Consider the following 23,262-nt stretch of genomic DNA (forward strand, 5'->3'; position numbering starts at 1 on the left):
ACTCCAAAAGTTAACTATGTGATCTTTTTTGTGGTGCTTCTAAACCACAGGTTTTCTGTTCAGCATTTTTGAAGAAGCCTATAGTTATGTTCATATATGTTTATATACAGGTAACTCGCAACTTGCGCTTATTTTACATATATGGTCACAACTTTGCATGTGTGGGTGAGGAATAAATGGAGAGCAGAGGAAGCCTACTCTCACTTTATTTACTCCCACCACCACTCCCTACCTAGCTTTGGGAAAGCATCATGAGCCTTAGGTCAGCATCTGTTCCCAGCTTGGCAAGGAGGCCCTAGGGCTGTGGCACTGGCAGGGTCCTAGGGCCCTCCTGTCTTCTTCCCCAAGTAGGACAAATAGCCCTCAACCTTGCAGGCAGAGGGTAATTCCGACCATTCCCACTTAAAATATGAGTTAGCTGCATTCATATTTTTAAAAACTAACTTAAATTCCTCAACTTTTTTTAGAACATCTTTGTTCCTAACTACAACACTTTCCTCACTGATATTTTCTTTAATTATTTGATTCATTAAATACATAATGTATTTTCACGTTTCTCAAAATAAACATACATCAGTATAATTACGATTTTGCTAATGTTATTTTTACTAATTATTGTTCTCTAGAAATTTACAAATTAGTGTAATTATTAAACATGCTATTAATATTTCACTTGCCTGTTACATTTGGTTTTTTTGTCTTCTATTCATTTTGAAGACTTACATAATGTAGGGTATCTTTTTTACAAATTATCTAATTGCCTTTATTATTTAAAAATGTAGATTTTAAGCACATTGATTAGATGACCATGTACTTTTAAATACTCCAGTTACTTTAGTAGGAATATTGTACAACATTTTATTTACGTATTCATTTAGAACATTTATATCCTATCTTTCTTTCTTTTCTATTTTGGAGGTGAGTAGGTATATGTTTTGTTCCCTAGCAACCTTCCTTCAAGGCACTGAACAGACGAAAACCTTCTCAGTTTCAGAAAGGTTACTATATTGTGTGCCTTCAAATTATGCTGTGGACCGGAATGGTTTGAAGCAATCTAAAGTCAGATGAATGCATTGCCAGAGTAGTACAGGAGCCATATTCTTCTGGTCCAAGCCAAACTGCTCTGGCAATGTGTAAAATATGTGAGGTAGATTCACATAATATCCTATTTAAGCTGTTACTTAGAGTAGCATGAAACTAAATGTCAGGCAAGTAGCTTCCATGCTTTTCTGGTAACCTTTGGATCAGGATTAAAGAAAGAATCAGATGCTAATGTGAAAAGGAAAGAGTTGCTTAACATTCTTCATATACACATAGCTGCTTCTGTTCTTAAGTGGTATCTTTTCAAAAGAGCTGAAGTTTATCTGTTTCCTTTAGATGGTAGTTCTAAGAACACTTACTTGGTAAGTGAACATAGTTTTGGGTTAAAGTGTTTAGGTTTGATTGTTTCCCAAAATATTGGGAAATTCATAGTTATTTATTACTTCTCTTTTCCCTTTTAGGCCCTTCAAATCATCACAGCCAGTCAACTCTGAGACCACCTCTTCCACCACCTCACAATCATACTCTATCCCATCATCACTCTTCTGCCAACTCCCTCAACAGGAACTCCCTAACTAATCGACGGAACCAGATCCATGCACCAGCTCCTGCTCCGAATGATCTAGCCACCACTCCTGAATCTGTTCAGTTACAGGACAGCTGGGTGCTTAATAGCAATGTGCCACTTGAGACCAGGTAGGCTATCAATAAAAGATTGACATTTGGTGAAATTGACTGGAAGGCATTATGACTTTGAATGCCATTGGTCCAGTTCATATATAACACTAAGCCAAACCATGGCTTATCATGAATGCTCATGTTTCTGGAGCAAAGATTATGGCCCCTGTGCTCCTCCTGTAGCCTATCCATGGCTAAACCATGGCTTAGCATTATGTCTGAATCCAGGCTTGTGGTGTGTCACCCCAAACGAACCATGACTAGGAATCCAAGAGCAAACCTTAGTTACAGCTCAGAGCTTGTCAAGAGTGAGACAAACCGTGACCCCATGTTTGGATATAATGCTCAACCAAATTATGGTTTAGTCCTGAGTAGCATAACAGCATAGGATTCGGGATGATTGCAGCAGCCACAAACTTCACATGTTTTCACATTAGTGCAAAATCATGGTTTGGCCTTATAATTATGTGTGAACTGGATCAGTGTATGAGTCTGGTTTCTGGGATAAGTAACCAATATTTGGATACATTGTTTCTGATAAGCAGCAATTTTATTTGGATACTTATAATCAAATGTTATCAAGTTATACTTAAGTGCTTCATAAAATTATAGATACGATCTAGTCAGACATTAAGCATTTTGAGAACCCATTAATTCCAATGGGAGACATTCAAGTAAGTGCCTATCTCAATGGGACTTAGATGCCTCACTTTGGTTGAATTGTGCCCATAGAAATTACAATTGCCAGTAAGGAAAGTGTTACTCTAAAACAAAAGAATAAGCCTAAATGGAAAGACAGTGGTTTAGGTGTGTTCTGAAGTAATTTCACCAACTACTGTATTTAATTTCTAAACTAATATAAACTCATTTAAAAACAAATGTTGGTCAGCTCAGCTTATCTTTGTTTGCTTTATTTGAATACTGATTTATTCTTCTGACAGTGTTTTGGGAGACCTGGAGAAACAATCCCAGATTCAAGACTGACAGAACAATACTTTTAATTTATATTTCATGCAACGTACAGGTTCACTTAAATCCCTTTTGTACATACTGTCAGTTTGATGTCTGTGGGGAAGACAGTAATGTTTAAAAGGTACTGTGCTTGTTAACTGATGACACATAGAAAAAAATATACAATTTACTGTTTGTAAATTCCCTCCATTATAATTATATTTTATATATGTTTTCTTCTTTTATTAAATTCATCCTCAGTTTATGAATGCAAGAAAAATTGAGATTCTTCAAAATGCCAGAATAGTCACAACTCTTTATTTATTTTTTTCTTTGTACAATCCCTTTCTCACCTGCTCCTCTGGTGAAGTTCCTTGGCACTGTTTAGTTCACAGTTCCCCATGGATACATTGTTGCTAGTTCTTAACATCCCATCCTAGTAGTACACATCACTAGCTCCCCAGACATCATCTCTACTGATGGATTTGGATGAACTGGTGAAGCCTTGTGCAAATCCCTTTCGATGTGACAATTTTTTCCCCCTGAATTTGCTAATTAAAATGTTACAATGCAGAATGAAATTATGGTCTGAATAGGTTAGGGGCTGGAGATGTGGTACCTGATGCAACATAGATGCCTTCATTTAAGAAGTGAATGTCATTTTTGTGTTGTAACATAGTTCCAGGGGTAACAAGCTTCACAGTGAGGAAGCAGTATGACAGAAGCAGCAACAATTACTGCAAAGGTCCAAAGTAGGTAACAGCATACACAGTTTGTCTGAGTAGATGTGCACATAGTGTCCAAATGAGTCAAAATAGAAGCTGAAGTGAGGAAATGGGATATTTACATGGGCGGACATGAAACCTAATGAATCAGGCATTCAGATATGAGACGGGAGATTAGGGTGGTAAGGCTTTGCACCTGTCTACTACTGTAGTGAGTCCTTGGCAAGATTTCACTCAGAGAATGCCGGTGAAAGGCTAGAGACTGGTGGCTGGACAGGACCTAATGGTGGCCTTGACACTTCTAAAACTTGTTCTGAAAAATATTTAACAGTGAATTTATGTTAATTCCCTTCACTCCTGAAAGCAATGTCATTGAATACTATCAAATACTTTAAAAGGTTAATATTGGGAGTGAAATAAAATAACTAAGACTTCATGGTCAATCTCTGTGTTTTTGGAAGGTAAAAGATTTCCTCCACTTAGCTCTACTGCAGTAGACTTAGAAAAGAGAACTCTAAACTCCTAAATAGCTGTAATTTAGTATTTTTATGTCATCCTATTGCAGAGGGTCCATGAAAAGTTTGTGAGGCGTGGAGAATCAAGGCCAAAGGTGAAAGGAAAGCTATCACAAACCAGCGGCAACCATAGACACAATAAGTGAATGTAGTCTCAACTACAGAACCCCCCAGAGCATATTTCTTTGACTCAAGAAGGTTGTAAGGGATAAGGATGTTTTGGCCAGCTGCCCAGGCCTTGTTCTTTGCTGCCAAATTTGTTGGGAATAAGTCAGCTACAATTTGTGGCTTAATCTTGGGTAGTATAGTGGATCTGGCACTTATTGCTGAGAATTGCACTGATGAAAATTCTGACCCTATTTTGACACACTGAACCTTCCAAGTTTCTCAGTGTTACCATTTCTAAAATTAGATTACAAAGGGTTATGAGGCATCCAGCTATTTCAGAACATTGTTGAGGTTTAGTTTACAGGCTGTGGACACAGTGTATCTGCCTGTAGAAGTTGCTGTGGACTAAGATTTAAAATATATTCTCTCTCTCATCCACAATATACCTTTTCCATGAGGCATTTGCTGAATTCTTCTTGTTCATGATACTGGAACCATAGGACGATTCTTTGTAGAGGAATACATGTGATGGGCTATGATCATAAGTTCATCTTACTCAGAAGTGAATTATATTTAAAGTAACAGTAAAAGCAGATAACCCAGTTTCTTATAGTTCATCATGAGATGGTTAACCTTTTCAGAGCTTTTAAGTGTTCTCAATTTCTTGTGAAATTTAAGTTCTACCACTTGTTTCTCAATATACCTATATCTTTTAAAATTAATCCATAATTTAGTTCCTTCTTTTACAAATACTACCACCTGTAATTTTTTATTGGGAAAATCAGAGAAACAACGGGACTCATTCCCCTGAAATCATGCTTTATGACTTTAGCTTACTTCATTGACATTGTACTCCCAGTTGGCCACAGACTTTTCACATTGCACTGCACTTTAATTTTACAGTTTTCTTGGTCTTCCTTGAAATGTGGCAGCTTATTAATCTCAATATTGGGACTTTTGCGATCTATACTAAACATCTCTTAGGAACGAAAGTTTATTTTTATTATGTTTTGTTCACTCCCTCCCCCCTTTTAACATGAAATGATGCAATTGTTTATGTATAACTTCTCCCCAGACATTTAGAGTTAAGTGTTGCAATGAAATACATTGTTTTCCCTATGTAGCACAAAATAATACAATTTCATGTACAGAAATTCTCCCCAACTATTTAGCATTTGGTTTCCTTAAATATTTGCAAACTCTTGTAAACTTTGATAGTGTTTACTTGGAAGTGGGGTACTTATCATAAGAGAGCAGTCATATCCTTGACTAAAGTGATGTGACTGTGTCACAAAGATGCTATGTTTCATTTCTTCAGTAGTTGCTGTTTCACCATTAGGTATGAAACTTTATGTTTTCTTATTTAGTTGTCTGTTTGGTTGACTTCCTTTTTGCAAAAGATCCACATTTTCTAGTCTGGTCATGTCAATTTATTGCTATTCAAACAGTCATTTTTATTGAGGTGAATTATGAGCAGCCTGATAACAAATATTCAGACTTAGATAACATAATTTGACGCTGAGTAGGGAAACAGTTTTTTGTTTAAAGGCTTAATTACTTTAAAATATTCTTCATGAGAGCTCTGTTGATGGTTCCATGCTTTACAGTGCAAGTTTACATCATTGCCTTCAATGTATTAGGCTCCTTTGTTATGGAAACCACACATCGGCCATTTGCAGATGCCAATCAAAGGCATAATGGCTCATAAATTAGGGTAACCCAAAAGCTATTATAGATTTCCTTTGAAAGGATATTTGTCAAAGATTGCATGATGTCCTAATGCCAGTTCTGATGCCTGCCTGGTGTTATTTATATTGGTATGAATTAAGTCTGCATTACTGTAATTAGCAATGCTTTAGTCTGGAGAGAAAGAAAAAAGTTTAAATAGCAAGAGAAATTAGGGCTATTCTTGAGCACTGCAAGAATATTTTTCTTTCATTTTTGTCAGTAGCCAGGGTTTTGCGTAATTTTAAATATTTGTTTATTTAATGAATTTCAGACACTAGGCAGATACTTCTGGTCTTCTAGGGACCTTATAATAGCAGAACTTTTTATCAAGAACCTACTTTGTAGGTTGTATAAGTCCACTTACTGTTACCCAGTTCAGCAGTGCTTTGAAGTTTCACCGCCTTCCCCAGTGGATCTGCCTCTGCCTCTGGATGCTGGGGCTTAATGCTGACCTCACTGGCTGGGAAGTGGATCCAAGCCTGCCTGCAGATTGGCCAATAACAGGCAGGCTTGGAGGCAGGGTTCTCCTTGAGGGAAGGCCTGACGGAGCACATAGGCATCCCTCAGGTCCGCTCCCAGCGTATTTAAGGTTCCTTGCCCTGGCCCCCTGCACTCAGTTGTAGTCTCTGCCCCGCCCTCCAAAGGATAGGGTATCCCGTTAAAGGGATCCGGGAGGAGTGGCTTTTTCGTACTCCCAGGTGAGGGCTTGGGCCACAGCACTGCTCAAGGCGGCGATCCCTGCAAGGGTCCCTCTATTTGATGTAAATCATAGGACTCCCCCATTGCCGGTTTGACCCTGATTTACTTCCATCAGGCGGGTCAGAAGTAATTGTCAAACCTCTTACATCTGTAGTCAGTAAAGTTGTGGCGTTATTTGACCCAGTTTAAACTGTGTTGCTCTATTCTTTCTGTCCAGTCAAGGGGCAGTGAGGGTGCGGAACCTGGCAGCCTGCATTGTAAGATGACACAATGTGTCAGTGTGTCTGGCTGCTAACCAGAAAGTTGGTGGTTTGAGTGCATCCAGAGACAGGATTCCTGCATTGCAGGGAACTGGACTATGTGGCCCTCTGGGTCCCTTCCAGCTCTATGATTCTATGGCTTCTATGGCTAATTCCCTCTCAGCCATGAAGCTCACTGAATGATTTGGGCCAGTGAATATTTCTCATCTTTCTCAATCTTCATTACAAGCTTGTTGTGAGGGTAAAATAGTGATGGAAAATATTCCTTGGAGGAATATTACCAAGATAACAAATGAATAAAATATGCTTAAATCATAACCCTAGTCAATGTGTACAATGGTGTGAGGGAGGCTTGTGTTTTTTAAAATTGCAACTATAGCCCTATTTGTATATTCGTTTTACTCACGTGAAGACAATTGCACAATGAACAGAGGAAGTGCACTGTTAAGTCCTGCCCTTTTTTTTATAGCGCTGCATGGGCTGGAGGCTAAATTTGTGAATGAGGAGCTTTCTCTACTCATAGGGCCTTCACACATGATTTTGAACCCTAAGGAACCCAGTGTACAGCCAATTTGAAAAAGACAAATTCCATGCAAGGGATCATTAGGAAAGAAATTAAAATTAAAATGGCAAGTATCATGATTTCATAAATATATGGTGCAACCATATTTGGAATGCTGCATACGGTTCTGGTCTCTCCACCTTAAAAATAATATTGCAGAGTGGGGAAAGCTTCAGAAAAGGGCAACCAGACTGATCAAGGGGATGGATAAACTCTCCTATGAGGAAAGGTTACAGCATTTGGGACTTTTTAGTTTAAAGAAAATGTGAATAAGAGGAGACATGATAGAAGTGTATAGAATTACTCACGGTATGGAGAAAGTGGATAGAGACAATTTTCTCTCCCTGTCTTATAACACTTGCACTCACTGCCATCCAGTGAAGGTGAATGTTGGAAGGTTCAGGACAGATGAAAGAAAATACTTTACATAACACCTAAACTGTAAAATTTGCTCCCACAAGAAGCAATGATAGATAGCTCTAAAAGACAAATTCATGGAGGATAAGGCTATCCGTGGCTACTGACCCTGATAGATACCTTCTACCTCCACAGTTGGAGATGGTGTGGTTCTAAATACTAGTTCCTGAAAACCACTGGAGAGAATGCTGTTGTGCTCAGATGCTGTTTGTGGGCTTCCCATAAGCATCTGGTTTGCCTCTGTGAGATCAGGATATGGGACTAGATGGGACCCTGGCCTCATCCAGCAGGCTCTTCTTATAGTCTTATATCGCACTGGAGGGGATGAGGCTTGCCAGTATGTCTCCACTTTCCATTGAATGACTTTATGCAGCAGTGGACTTAATACCTGAATACTTAGTTTTCTGCTGAGAGCAGGATAGAAATATTTTGCGTATGTGTGTTGTTGTTTTTTGCTTGCACTCTGATTCTGAGTCTACGAACCCTGTTTGTGAGGAGGAGTAGGTGGTGGCAATCATATTATTTCTGGATTAACTGGCTGGTGATGGCCCTTAGTGACAAGCTTTAAAATGTAATAATATTTTAGAGGTGGAATGTCTTATTTATTGTGATATTATTATTATTATTATTATTATTATTATTATTATTATTTTGACAATCAGAAAAGGCATGTCCTTCTGGAGATTTAAACAAGCTTGAGAGTCTGCCCTTCTCTCGGGGGAGGTTATGAGGCTTAACTCATTAATTAACATGAGTAGCTTTCATATTCGCCTCATTCAAACAAAACAAACAAACAAAACAAACCCCACAACCCTCCACTGAAGGGCAACGTGATATTAGCTTTATTGATACTGTTAATAACAAATGCGTGGTATGCTGGGACATTATAACTATCGGCAAGAAGCCCTGTGAGGTCAGAAGGCGTCTGACAGCTCATTTAAAAAAATAATCTTCCTCCTTCAGATGTAGAAGCTCAAAGAGAATTGCCTGGAGCTTAATGTTATTTTTGTGCCTGCAACACACAGTTGGAAAGTTCTTCTTCTACTCAGTGTAGGTACACATGCATGCCTGCTGGCTCATTGCATTCTCTCCCAAAATACTTCTCAGGACAGTTCATTTTATATTGTACTCATCCATATGTACATATCTGACAGCAATCCAGAGCTTTCACCACATTCTGTTTCATCACACTACAGGAGCAGAAAGTGTGCTGTAACGAAGATCACATCTAGGTTCTTTCGAAAAGGTTAATTCTGGGCACAAGATTAACATGATCTTAAATATACCCTAGAAATGTCAAGTAGGCTATTGTATACAGTGGTACCTCAGGTTACATACACTTCAGGTTACATATGCTTCAGGTTACAGACTCCGCTAACCCAGAAATAGTGCTTCAGGTTAAGAACTTTGCTTCAGGATGAGAACAGAAATTGTGCTCCGGCAGCGCGGGAGCAGCAGGAGGCCCCATTAGCTAAAGTGGTGCTTCAGGTTAAGAACAGTTTCAGGTTAAGAATGGACCTCCGGAACGAATTAAGTACTTAACCCGAGGTACCACTGTATAGGTAAATGACAGCTTGATTCATAGTACAACATCCTTAGACCATTTTATTCCTATTTATATTAGTGCACACATGAACTAAGCAATACCCTTCTCTTGGTCCTGTCACCCTCATAGGCACACTTGCTAGGGAAGTGGGAGAGGGCCTTCTTGGTGGTTGCTCCCAGACTTAGGAACTCTCTTCCTACAGAAACTGTCCTTCTGCCAGCAGGTGACGACTTTCTTGTTCCAACACACTTTTGGACTGCTTTTATTGAAGGGCTGGTGCCATGCTGTTTTTATGGTAACCATCCGTATCATATAGATTAGAGATTTTCCAAACTGTGTGCGGAAGTGTGTTGTGCCACGCTGGATCAACCAGTTGATTTCCAGTCTTTTTACCTGAGGAGAATTCTGCCTCCACTGAAGCGACTGAAGCCTCTTGGGTTGCGGGGCAGCACACTCCTTTTCTGCCCAGCCTGCCTGTCCCCACCAGCTGCACCACAGCGCATGCTCCACTTGCTGCGCCTTCTTCGGCTGTGGGGTGGGTTCTGGTGCACAAGGAGGGGTCAGTGCCAGGGGTGTACAGGCGCTCCTGCCCGGAGAGTCTGTTTATTCAGGAGAGCCCATTTATTCAGCATCACAGCCTTGCCCTGCACACATTTCTGTGCACAGCAAATAGGCAGGTGAACTGTGCTGATCACCATGGCAGCTCCAGTGGGCTTGATTCCTGCAGGTCAACACCACCATTTAAAAGCAAACACCTACAGGGGGTGGATTTAAAGATCTGACAGTTCTGAACCCTTTTAATGCTTTTTTTTTTTTTTTTGCAAATGTCTTGCTCCCAGGCTGAACTTGATGGTTGCAAAGAAATGGGATTCCTGATCTGCATCCTCGCTTGAAGTCCAGTTCCCCCCACTCTAGTCTCTGAAAAGCAGCAACAAATCATCCTTTTTCGCAGTTATTTACTCACCTTTCCTCCAAATGCACCAACCTCCACCAACACTACTCCTGGAAGATCCCAAAGCCATTTTATTTTGTCCCCAGGGTAGCTAGAACAGAATAGTGTAGTATTTAAAGCCCCCCCCCCCCAATAGTCTCTCCAGGAGTTCTGGGCCTCTCTAGGCAATGGGACAATCTCTAGTTTAACCCTTGGAGCACCTCACCAGATAGAGAGTGAAACAAAGAGAAAGAGAACAAGGACAACTTATTTCCAGGTTTGCAGCAAGTAAAACAACACAAAACATACAACTGTGCTTTATCAGCACAAAAGCAGGCACTGAGGCTGCAATCCAAGTTGCAAGGCTGCTGGGGATGCAGCAGCCGTACGATCCCAGGCTGGGATTGAGGGGTGCATGTTTACGCCCTTCCCGCGCTGCCCTCCCCAGAGCCAAGCCTTGCAAGGCTGCTCAGAGAGGGCAGTGTGGGGAAGTGGCAACCATGTGCCCTTCGATTGGGGTGCATGGGTGTTGCGTCTCCACACCATTCTACCCAAGCAACCTTACACGGCTCAGATCCGGGGATGGTGGCGCGAGGAGCAATGCTGCTTGGAGCTGGTGTTGCCCCAGCTGCAGGGGGGTTGGGTGCACACATACATCCACCCTGGGCGGCTTACAGGCACATTCCACCCCTGAAGAGCGCCTCCGGTTTGCTAGTAAAACTTAATTTTTGTGTTGTGAAATGATGCATGTTTAAAAAGTGTGTCACCAACATGAAAAGTTTGGAAAGCACTGCTATATGTAGTTGATAGTTAGTTAGTTAGTTAGTTAGTTAGTTAGTTAGTTAGTTAGATGATAGATAGATAGATGATTGATAGATAGTTAGATAGAGAGATAGATGATAGATAGAGAGATAGATAGATAGATAGATAGATAGATAGAGAGAGAGAGAGAGAGATAGATAGATAGATGATACATAGATCAATAGATAGCAATGTTTAATTGTTTCTTAATTTTTTTCTATGTTTTTAGCTCTTCCTATTTTTATATGTAAGCTGTCTTGAATCCATGTCAGAGAAAAGGCAAGGTATAAATAGATATAATAATAAAAAGACGAACATGTGTTATGTTGTGTTATCAATTGGAAAAGCAAGTGTCTGTCTTCATTGATTTCTCAAACCCCACAATTTGGCAATGTACATGTGCCTTCCTTGAGGCAAAATCAAACTTTTTGATCTCTGACTAGGTGAAGGCCATTCCCCTATAGACCTATGAAGTGACACAGGAGTGCAAGTGTCAGCATTTCCCTGTTACAAGGAAAATAGCATCTCAGCTGTAGAAAATGAACTAGTTCCCCGCAAGGTGTTACCACTTATTTAGACATGTGATGCTACAGCAGCGATTCTATTGTTCCTCTACCTGATTTAAGATATTTTCTCAGCACACATATGTCCCTTTAGGCTCAGCTTAATGCTTTGACAGAACGAGTTGCCTAAAAACTGGCACCTGCCTTTTAGTCTAACATGCTACTTTCCTGTCAGGCAACTTTCAAGCACTGTGTTTCTGCGTGTCCAAATGTGTCTGTGTTAAGAGTACCAAGATGGCAGTGACAAGCTATTCTGGAACTTAAGGCACCGCACTTGACAGCCTGACTTAACACTTGCATTTTTTTATGTTTATTTTTTTAAAAAGCTTTGCCTCTGTGGCCTAAGGAACTAGCATTTTTTAAAAAATAACATTAACCGTTGGAAGACTGGTGTACCACGTTTTAGATAAAGCTGTGCTAGAAACATGTTTGCTCCTGAAAGGCTTCAGAATGTGCTTGAGTAGGTATTAAGTGCCACAATATATATGTGTTGATTATAAATCATTGTTTCCCTACCTAATGGCATTTCCTTGGCTACCAAACCATGAACAGTTACTTGAATATTGATTATATGCTGTAGGCCAGCAAACGTACTGAAACAGCAAGTTGTGCCTATCTGTGACCATGGGCATATGTTTGTGTGGACAAAGGAGATGCCTCTCCATATGTTTGTACTTACAGCTTATCTGCGCATATGCTTATCTATCTGGAGACATACACTTGAAATAGAATTCTAATCCTCTGTTTCATTCTTTAATTACTGAATTCAAGCTGCTTCACACATGACATTTTTCTTACATTTTCCTTAGAGGAAGAGCATACAGCATTATGAGTTAGGATCATATATTTTATAATGTAAATATATCTTGGGAATCTATTGCCAGTAGTGGATTCCCAGTACACACACACACACACACACACACACGTGTAAGATAGGCATGTGTGTAATCTTTACCCATGAAGATGTGCACTTTTTGTTACCTACATCCATGTGGACTTGGGCAGCTAGTGTATCAGTTTCACTTGGCGCCTGTCTGTCTGTGACAATGCCCTAAATAGACATTTTTTATTTGGTCATAGGGACTTAGAATTTGTGTCCCATTTTCTAGGACCTTGTTCTAGGTTAACTTCCGCTCCTGTTGTGCGTCCGCCCTGTGGAACGCCCTCCTATCAGATCTCAAAGAGATAAACAACTACCTGACATTCAGAAGACATCTTAAGGCAGCCCTGTTCAGGGAAGTTTTTAATGTATGACATATTAGTGTATTTTTGGTCTTTGTGGAAGCTGCCCAGAGTGGCTGGGGAAACCTAGCCAGATGGGTGGGGTACAAATAATAAATTATTATCATTATTATTTAATCTGAATATTGCATAGACCAATAAAGATGTAGCATTAGTAGCATTTTTTAATTCAGATTTGATATTGATGTCTTCAAGTAGATCAATGTTTTTACCCAGGCACTGTGCTTTTGTTTTGGAAGTTTAGTTTGTTCCCTGCTGACTTGGCTCACTTGACACACTCATCCATGCTATGACTTAGCAGGACCTGCACAAACTTCTAGTTACAGGTAGGTAGCCATAGTCTGCCATAGTCAAAACAAAATTAAAAAAAATTCCTCCCAGTAGCACCTTATTGGTATGAGCTTCTGGGAAGATGCTCATAAATACTTTGTTCCCCGTGGTTCTTTTTCCTCCCTTGCCACACTGAGCTAAACCCCAGCTTGTGATTTAAGCTCTTTCCTCACTAACCCCAAGCTGTGGTTAAGCTTTGTTCTTGGGGTTCACAAGGAGAGAGCATAACCGCAAGCCCAGTTTTTGGACAGTATGCTCAGCTCAACTCAGTATGGCATAGAAGAAAAAAGGACTCAGGAGGAGCAAAATGCTTGCAATCTGCTCTCCAAAAGCCCACATGTTGCCACATTCCTGGTGAGCCATAGTTTGGCTTATTGTGTTGAGCAAACCAGGCCCTTATCATAGAATTGTAGAATTGGAAGGGACCCCAAGGGTCATCTAGTCCAACTCTCTGCCATGAAGGAATCACAACTATCCATGACAGATGGTCATCTTTCAAAGGCAAGAGAGACATCCAGGTTTGAAAGTTGTTTTGAAATCCCACTGTGCATAATGAACTGCTCACCTGAGGGAGTTTGATCATCTCCTTTATCAGAGGGTCTTGTGATTTCTGACTACAGATTTCTTCTTTGGACGTCTTGGTAACCTTGCTCATCTGTCCACCCCCTACTGACTTTTCATCTTCTTATGGGAAGCTCTTAAAATACAGTGTAGGACAGGGGTAACCAATGTGGTGCTCTACAGGTGTTGTTGGACTATTACTCCCATCATCTCTGTTCCTTGGCCTCGTTGGCTGAGGATCATAGGAGTTATAGTCCAACAACATATGGAAGGCACCATGTTGGCTACCCCTAGTGCAGGAGTAAAATCACAATAAAAAAGTCATCAGGATCTCTCCCACTGGGCCTTTGCTAATAGAGGCATTGTAGGAGAGGTGACAGTCCTGCTAAAGTTGGAAGTGATGTCTAATTTGCCTTCTTCCCACTCCCACCTGGGAGTTGGTGGTGGTGGGGGAAATGACAGACTGGGGAAGATAGAGAGGGAAGGCACACTTCAGATGGTGGGTTCATGAATGGCACACCATGGTTATCCCAGGAGTCAGCATTTTGTATCAGGCATCAGCTCAGTGCTATGAAGCTCCTGCTGGCGAGGGGAAGCAAAGCAATACCAGTATGGTAGAAATAGGACTGTATTTAAAAGGTTTTATCTTTATTGAAATCAGAGTCTGTCAATACTATTCTAAAAGAATAGTAGCTTTGCTTCCATTCCTAACCCTCAATGTAATCCTAAGAAGGTTGTGCTCTTTAGCCTTTTGTTCTGATTATGACTATTCTCCTCTAAACTTATATTTATTTTCTAACCCACTTGCAAATGGCTGTATGTTGCTGCTTATTTCTAGAGAGACTGTTACAGATGGAAGCGTGATTAATAAGCTGTTAACTATATTTTTGGTGAGATACTTAAGATATCACTGCAATCTCCCTTCCACAAAGAAGAAGCTGCTGTCCTAGAAAATTACAGCTTCAGGAGCACAAAGAGTTCTGCTAGCTCCCCGTGTGCACTCCTCACTTTCTAGACATGACTCATGCTTAGTATTCTTTTCCATTGTGCTATTACACAGATTCTCTTCTTTCCTGTCTTTCATTATGACTTCTAATCTGACATCCTCCATAACCAACCTTTCTATCTATAGTGCTAAGTATCATATGCCACAGACACTGCTTTTTTTTAAGAAAAGGAATGGATTAATCTCAATGCTCAGGAAACAAAGAACAGATATCGTTGTTCCAAGGACTGGTAATGTTCATAAACAATGTGAAAATATTTGCCTTTTTCTATTCTTTTCTTTTTCTCCTTGTACATTCAGATCCTTCCATGTTTTTAGGCTCTAGCTGGTTCCCACATGTGTGGACATTACTTGATTATAGTACAGCTGATGAGCTGTAGTTGAATGTGTGAACCACCTCCTAGTCTTAAGGAGCAAAGCACCATTTCTGCATGACTCCTGTTTCTTCCTAAGGGGTTTTATATGTGAATAGCCTTCTGTGGAAGGTATCCCTGGCATGAAAGTTATGTAGTATCATGCATGCATGTAGAGAGAGTGCACATTCATTTGTTAAACAGTAGAGCTTTTGGTATCTGTAAGTCGAATCTAATTTCCCTAGAAATTCCAGTACAATTGAACTATGTAATGTGATCAACCAAAATGACTCCCAGAACAGGTTAAAATATATTAAGAATACAGTCAGAAAATATGAACATGTGCTTTGCATCTGTTGTGGCTTCAACAGGTATGCCTGTTCCCATGAATGATGGGTAAATAGTGGAAATAACACAGAGACAGTTTTTATTTAACCTAGGAAATCCACACATACACGCAAGATATAATGGACAACACAGTATCTTCAGATTTTGTCCCTGAAGCAGGATATGTCACCATACCTAATAGCAGGGCTGTCATTAAAATAGGGTTGAGGCATCTACATTAAGAAGAAATTACGTATATAGCCTAATTGCATTTATGGATCCGGCACATCATCTAATGGATCTTACAGCATTATGTTTTCTCACTTCCTCTGCCCTCCCAGTATAGCAATAAGTAAAGCAAACCTTAATCAAATAGTTACTAGTTGAAACTCCAGGGCTATTAATATCTATTTTACGATAACTGCAACTTTTACTGGCATCTAATGTTGACAGCAACCCCTGGGTAATGCTTGAAAATCATGTGTGAAACAATTTTCTTTTAAGTGCCAGTTCTAATTAGTATATCAAGTGTTTCTTTCACATCAGTATCACCTAGATCAACAGCTGTGTTACTGTATTTAATTTAATTCCAATAATTAATAAATACATGTTCTTAAACCTGTATCAACCAAATCAGCAGTTCTGTTACTGTATTTAGTCTGCTATTAATTATGCAAAAGTCAGCTAAGTTTATAAGTGATGCAAGGTCAATTATGTGGACTACCATATTTTTCGCTCCATAAGGCGCACCTGACCATAAGGCTTTTTGGGGGGAGAATTCAAGAAAAAAAATATGCGGCTCTTGGGGGCTTTTACGGGAGGGGGGAAGTGAGGGAGCCTCGCTCTGTCCCTTCCTCCACCTCCCGCAAAAGCCAGGGATAGCCGCACACAGCCTCCCCAGGGCAGCGAGATGAAGGCTCCCCGCTGCCCTGTGGAGGCTTTGCGGGCTACCCCAGAGCTGCTCAGGAGCTTGTTGGGGCTGGTGGGGGAAGCCCGGGTTTCCCCCAGCCCCAAAAAGCAGATCGGGGAAGCACTTTCCCCCTCGGCCAGCCCCAAAGAGCAGGTCGGGGCTGGCGGGGGAAGCCCAGGTCCCCCCCCCCAGCCCCAGGGACCACACATTCGCTCCATAAGACGCACAGACATTTCCCCTTAGATTTTAAGAGGGGGAAAGTGTGTCTTATGGAGCGAAAAATACGGTATATACAGCTTTTTAAAATGAGGGTGGGGATATTTAAAAGAATGAAGTGACTGTGGCCTTCATTCATAGGAACTTAGGATACTGTCTTATTCCAGGGCAGCCTAATTGTCCACCCTGCTCAGTATTGTCTCCTGTGACTGGCAACAGGTCTCTGGGGCCTCAGGCAGAGGCTATTCACATAACCGCTATCCTCTGCTTTTAACTGGAATTAAACTTGGGACGTTGTCTATTACTGAACTCTGGCTCTTCCTAGAATCAGTCAGTGTGCCCAGGAAACTGTTGCCTTGACAAAGGCTTATTTAGAATCAATTCTACCGGTTTTGCATGCAAATTTATTTAGGTCTCTTAAGGTGAAATGACAATATGTCAGTCATGAAGCTCTCTTTATATCCCACAACTACTTCTATTATTGTTGGTGTTGGTGGTTTTATTTTTTTCCTGTTATAATGTTAGGATTTTTTCCTGAATGGCACGATAATATTCTGTTTTCTGGTTGGCCTTCTATTTGGTGTTTTTGTTTTTGGAAAGGTTCCTACACCAAGGTTCCTATCACCTAATTCTCTGTGAGTACTGCTATTTCCATAGCATAGACAATAAGGAATGCTAGAAAAGAATTTGAGAAGCACACAGCTAAGAACATAAAGACCAACAAATAAAAATTCTTTAAATACATTAGTAGCAGGAGACTGGCCTGGGAGGTGGTTGGATATTTGGATGACAAATTAGAATTAGGGGAGAACAGTGAGGTAGCCAGGTTTTCTGGTGGTACCAAATGTTTCAGAGTGGTTAAAACAAAAAGGGACTGCAGAGAGTTCCAAAAAGGATCTCTCCAAACTGGTTGAATTAGCAGCAAAATGCCAAATACAGTTCAATGTAAGTAAGTGTAGAGTGATGCACATTGGGATCAAAAATATTAATTTCACATATATGTTGATGAGGTCTGGATTGGTGGTTACTGCCAGGAATGAAACATTTGAGTTATAGTGGATAACTCAATTAAGATGCCGACCCAAGATGCAGCATCTGTGAAAAATTCAATGCTAGGAATCATTAGGTAAGGAATTGAAAATAATACTGCCAATATCATAATGCCATAATACAAATCTATGGTGCAGCCACACCTGGAATTCTGGGTTGGATCCAGCTATTTTCTGCACAGATTAATTAACCTAGACTAGCCATATTTGTTAATTTAAATGGGCCTGAGCAGAACTCTGTTCATTACAACCAATGGTGTACGCTACTTTTCGCCTTGCCTCAAAAATGATATTGTACAGCTAGAAATGGTTCAGAAAAGAGCAACTTGGCTGTTCTAGTGAATGGAGACTCTCCCCTATGAGAAAAAGTTACAGCATTTGGGGCTTTATAGTTTAGAGAAAATGTGAATAAGAGAAGACATGATTGAAGGATATAGAATTGTTCATGGTATGGAGAAAGTGGATAGAGACTAGTTTTTCCCCCTGTCTTATAACACTAGAACTCATTTACATCCAGTGAAGCTGAATGTTGGAAGGTTCAGAACAGACAACAGAAAGTACTTCTTCACTCAGCACATAGTTAAACTATGGATTTTGCTCCACAAGGAGTAGTTATGACCACCCACTTGAACGGCTGTGCCACTATTTTACTTCATATTCCAAAACAGCTGAGTTATTCGTCTGTCCTGTATTTGTTAACTGTGCCTCATTTGTTTGCATTTCAGGCATTTCTTGTTCAAGACATCTTCTGGAACAACTCCTCTATTCAGCAGTTCTTCCCCTGGATACCCTTTGACCTCAGGAACAGTTTACACACCACCTCCCAGACTGCTACCAAGAAATACTTTTTCCAGAAATGCGTTCAAGCTGAAAAAGCCCTCTAAGTACTGTAGCTGGAAATGTGCTGCTTTATCAGCGATTGCTGCTGCGATCTTGCTCGCCATCCTGCTGGCCTATTTCATAGGTAAGTCCATATTTCAAAAAAATCTCACATGAAGTGTGCAACTGCTTCACTCCACCCTGCCGTGCCCCTCATCCAAAATCCCTTTCTTCAATTATTTGGGGGTAGGGTGAGAGAAATACATTGCTTAAAGACACTGAAGGTTTTAGAATCTAATCTAATTTTAATTAGATAGGAGGGCTGTTGTTTTCTAAATTTGTTAGCATATATATACCAAGTTTTTTTAATAGTTTGGGCTACGAAATACTCCACTGTAAAACCTTGAAGCATGCCCAGTTTGTATTGTTTTGAGATAACAACAAGTGTTGGATTCTTTATACGACCTAATTCTCTCAGTTTTATACATCCTGAGTTGAATGGGGCAGGCAGAATAGCTGGCAGAATAGCTAGTGAATTGGAATACTATTTCTTTTTTACAGGTTTTGTTCTCTGCACAATAATTGGTACTTTGAAAGTCAACATACATAAAGCCCCTCTTTAACTTTTGTTCTTATTCCATCGTGTCATGCTCTATGGCACTGATTTAGCTGCTCCATACTCTTGCATTGTTAGATTGTGTATTGTCTTTGTTTCTGAATCAGCTTGTTCCGTGTACTATTGGCTGGTCCTGGTATTGATCTTTTACATGTCCTCAGATGTTAAGTCTACTGTATCAAGACAATCTGGCAGTGAATGGGCTTTTCCACCTCCACCATAATTCTAATGACAGCCATAAGTTTGCTAAAAATCAAATAAACCTACATAATTTACAAACTTCATTCTTTGATTACATAAAAGCCACTGTCCCAGTTATTAAACATGCAACCATTAATTAGAGTGTATGCTGCAAGCTCCACATATCTATACATTTTGCTTTTGACAAAGGTCTTTTTGCTGGGAGTTTGAAGATTATGTATAGAAATACAAGCAAAAAAGCTTTAATTTTGCCCAAGATACATGTGTGGCAAATAAAAGGGAGAAAAATATGAATGAATAATGGCATTTGTTAGTGGAGAGTGAATTTCCTTTAAAAGGACCCAAACTAGTATTTGTGCAGGCTGCATCCCTCTTCTACATTAGAGTCTAATCCTAAATACACTTACTAGGTAATAAAATCCCATATAGTAGAACTTACTTCTGAGTAAGTATGTATAGGATTGCATTGCTCATCTTCTGTACCTGGCACAAAAGCTAATTCATTGTTTAACATTCATGAACATTTATTAACATTTTCATTGGAGAGCGAGGATTAAAACAGTCAAAATAAGCTGTCAGCCTGGTAAGTGTCAAGATGGAAAACTTTTTGGAACCCATAGAAACAGCACTGGACTTTCTGAAGAGTGGTATAGAAGTATACAGTCATACCTCGGGTTACGAACGCTGCGGGTTGCGCGTTTTCAGGTTGCGAACCGCGCTGAACCCGGAAGTACCGGAATGGGTTATTTCTGGGTTTCAGCGCTCGCGCATGCGCGAAAACGTAAAATGACGTCATGCACAGACAAGACGCTTCAGGCTGCGAAGACTGCGGGTTGCGAATGTGCCTCCCGCACGGATCACATTCGCAATCCGAGGTATGACTGTAAGAGAAAAATATTTTGAATCCTACTGAGTGTTATTGTGGCTAACATTATTTGTGTTGTTCTGTTTTGAAAATTCTACTTCCAGTTGTGTATTTAAGATGTTTGCTGTTTGTTACTTTGCAAAAGGTATTCCTTTAAAACTGTGGCCACACTCCCTCTGGAAGCTACTTAAAATGCTTCTGTGGCAGTGCTGGGTGTTTGGAAGCCCTGCCTTATACCATGTGCTGTACCAGTTAAGTAGTTTGTATGGCAGTGCTGAACACCCACGCTGCAACTATACTGGCAGAGAAACTGTACACAGGATTGGAAGAACACACAGGTTAAGTGCTAAAAGTGCTTGCAAATGTTATCCCCAGCTGTGAAGAAGTGCCACCATAGGGAAGCATTTATCAGCCTCCATATGGTGGAGTAACATTTCAATTGGCTGCCAGTAAGACGAGTACAGGAGTTAAATTGCCGTTAAGTATTTCTTAAATTCTGCTTTTTATAGATACAGATAAATTCATTTATATACAATGTACAGTTTAACTTTTCAAATAAGTTGTCCACAACATGCTTCTAAGCCGTGACCTTAGCAAGATTTGATATTTAATTTACAGGCGTCATTATTATATTAGATGGAAATAGAATATTGTAGGTGAATATTTCAGGGCATCATACTACACTAGTTAGAGGTTAAACAACAACAAAAAAAGCCACCCCTTAATTATTTCATTAAAAACCCATGTTTCTATTCTCATATTGGTAACATGTAAAGTCAGTTACTACAAAAGTACAAATATAATGTGCATTGTAAAGTATGTGGAATGTATTATGTTCCATATGATATTTATTACACATATGCATGTTTATGCACCCCCAAAGAGGTTCAACAGAAATGTTTTGGTTTTTTCCTGGAGGCATTTAGGCTGGGAAATTTAGCTCTGTGCCATCTTTCACTTTTCCTTGAAACAGTAATGCTGGACAACAAAAGCAACAGCATAAAATTAAAAGCAAGACAAAAAAGTTTTATCTCAGGGAAAAAGAAGATGGAAACGTATTAAAGTTTTGAAGATAGAACTATTTTTAAAGAGCTGGTTTTTATAGAGCAGTTTCAACAGCTTTCATGTATTAATTTTTGTCGTCTGTGCTCCCTCCTACTTTTGCACAAATGCAATTGACTAAGATGTGGCAGTTTTACATAATTAGAAAGAAAGCAGGTGTATCAGTTCAGCAGTAAGTTTTCTTTAAGGGGTTTCTCTGTGTGATCCTTCTAACATCATGTGACATATATATTGTGCATTATGTTGTTGTGTTGTGTTTCTTTAAGAACCATCACATTGTGTCAAAAACTTGTCACCACTTTGTCAGATATTTCTGAAAGCCCCAAACCAAAATATAACAAAATCCATTGTGAAGGCTATGAGATTGGGATTTAGTCCTTTTAAAACAGGTGTGCCTCTAAAACAGTGGATCAAGTGATAAACCCAGAAAAAAATACAGTCAGCATTGCTCTGAGTAGTTAATATGAAGCATATACCACAAACCCTATTGTTGACCTATCTTTGCTCTTTGTAGCTGGATCAGAGATGAAAGCGTTTGTCAGTTAAATTCATTTTTGTTCTCTCCTTCCATGCCAAACTTTGAGAATTAGAAAGTCACCTTGTCATTTTTTTTCGCTGCAGTAATTCTTTCCAAATGTAAAATGCCACATTTTAAGTGTTCCTCTAAACTACTCTGACTTCTGTCAATCTGACTCTGAGCTTGGAAAAGCATCAGGCCATCAACATGTCAGTATGTTAAAAGCGTGGTAATTTTGGGTACTTAGGGTTTCCTTGGGAAACAATAGAAGTATTATTTTCTAGGGAAGCTAAAAGCCTGCAATGTATTTAAAGTTGTTCTACTTGAAAATTGATATGTTGAGACTCATACTGATGAATTTTAGAGTGCTGGGACTATTTTGCTGCCTTCCATCATGTGAAATAGACCTGGACTTGGGGAAATAAAGGGGAAATGACAGAAAAAGATGGTGAAGAAGAGACACTTATATAACAGCCCTAGCGTATGCGCAGAATAGGGAGAATACAATCCATTTAGTTCTCAGCTTTTGACTGAAAATGTAGATAATATTATTATTTCAGACCTTAAATCATCAGTTCTCTCTTGTAAATTGATTAAATAAAAGATTGACCCATGATGGTCTACATTTTGGCACAAGAAGGCAAATATAACAAGAAAACTTCCAATTCCTACAATCTGTTACGTTAACATAGTAGCTCATAAGATCAACCATAAGATTTTCAGAACTGGTGTCATAACTGTACCTTGGGGTTTGACCACACACCCCATCCCCAGTTGGCACAGAAACTGCTGTCTTTGGCTACTTTCCTACAATCCAGCTTTGCAACATATTCAACCATATTCAGTATTCTAACAGGAACGTAATTAGCACAATCTTAACACCTATTAAGTTTTCATAGTAATATATTTCCATGCCTAGTAGGGCTCAGCTGTTTCATAGTTGGCCAGTTAAATCACATCACCAAAAGTGATGGAAGATGTATCAGGATGTTGCCTAACACTTTGGGCTTCAACTAGGGATGGGGACCGTGACTAAGGTAGATGCAACAACAGTACCATCAAACAAATATATAGTAAAAATAATAATAAATGTGACACAAACCATGGTTGAGCGAAAAAATAAGTCCCAGGTCTGAAAAGTTTGAGGACTACTATCCTAGCAAACATTACATGCAGACTGGGCTGACATCAGTATGAGGCACAATTGCTTGCTGCCTCTCCTACTGATCAAGCCTACATGATATTTGGGTGTATTAAAAGGGTTTTCATGCTTTTACTTACATATATCCTATATTTAGTTATCTGCTCCTCTGTAAAGACACTTATATAGCTTCCTGTTATTTAAAAGTGTTTGCATGCATTTCTGTTAACTCTTTCCATCCCCTGAGTATTTTTCCCCCTGAAGCAGGGGTGTTAGGAAGTACCGTAATCAGCCATTTCTCTAGCCAGCACTGCTCTCCTATGCATTATAGTCCTTACTTCTATCCATAATATTTTCACTGCCCAATAGTTACACAGTTGCTGCAGGATTGAGGCTAACATTAATGTGACATCAGCAGTAAGACCGAAATTCTAGCATGTCTTTAAAAAAATATGTCTACACATGTCAAGGATGCCATGGTACTGGTACACGATTTGTGCTAGATAATAGTCATACAGCATT

General features: G+C 39.7%; 1 protein-coding gene across 21 annotated transcripts in view; it reads left to right on the plus strand.

The window, feature by feature from the left end:
• TENM2 (teneurin transmembrane protein 2) overlaps nt 1-23,262 on the plus strand; it is a 712,099-nt gene that overhangs the window by 500,972 nt on the left and 187,865 nt on the right. For all 21 annotated transcript variants that reach the window (XM_083718520.1, XM_083718523.1, XM_083718504.1 and 18 more), the window contains 2 exons: nt 1,503-1,737; nt 18,245-18,483. In XM_083718520.1, the coding sequence (XP_083574646.1) occupies nt 1,503-1,737; nt 18,245-18,483 (474 nt within the window). The remainder of the gene's footprint in view (nt 1-1,502; nt 1,738-18,244; nt 18,484-23,262) is intronic.

The sequence above is a fragment of the Podarcis gaigeae genome (assembly GCF_964106915.1).
Source record: "Podarcis gaigeae genome assembly, chromosome: 2".
Classification (NCBI taxonomy): domain Eukaryota; kingdom Metazoa; phylum Chordata; class Lepidosauria; order Squamata; family Lacertidae; genus Podarcis; species Podarcis gaigeae.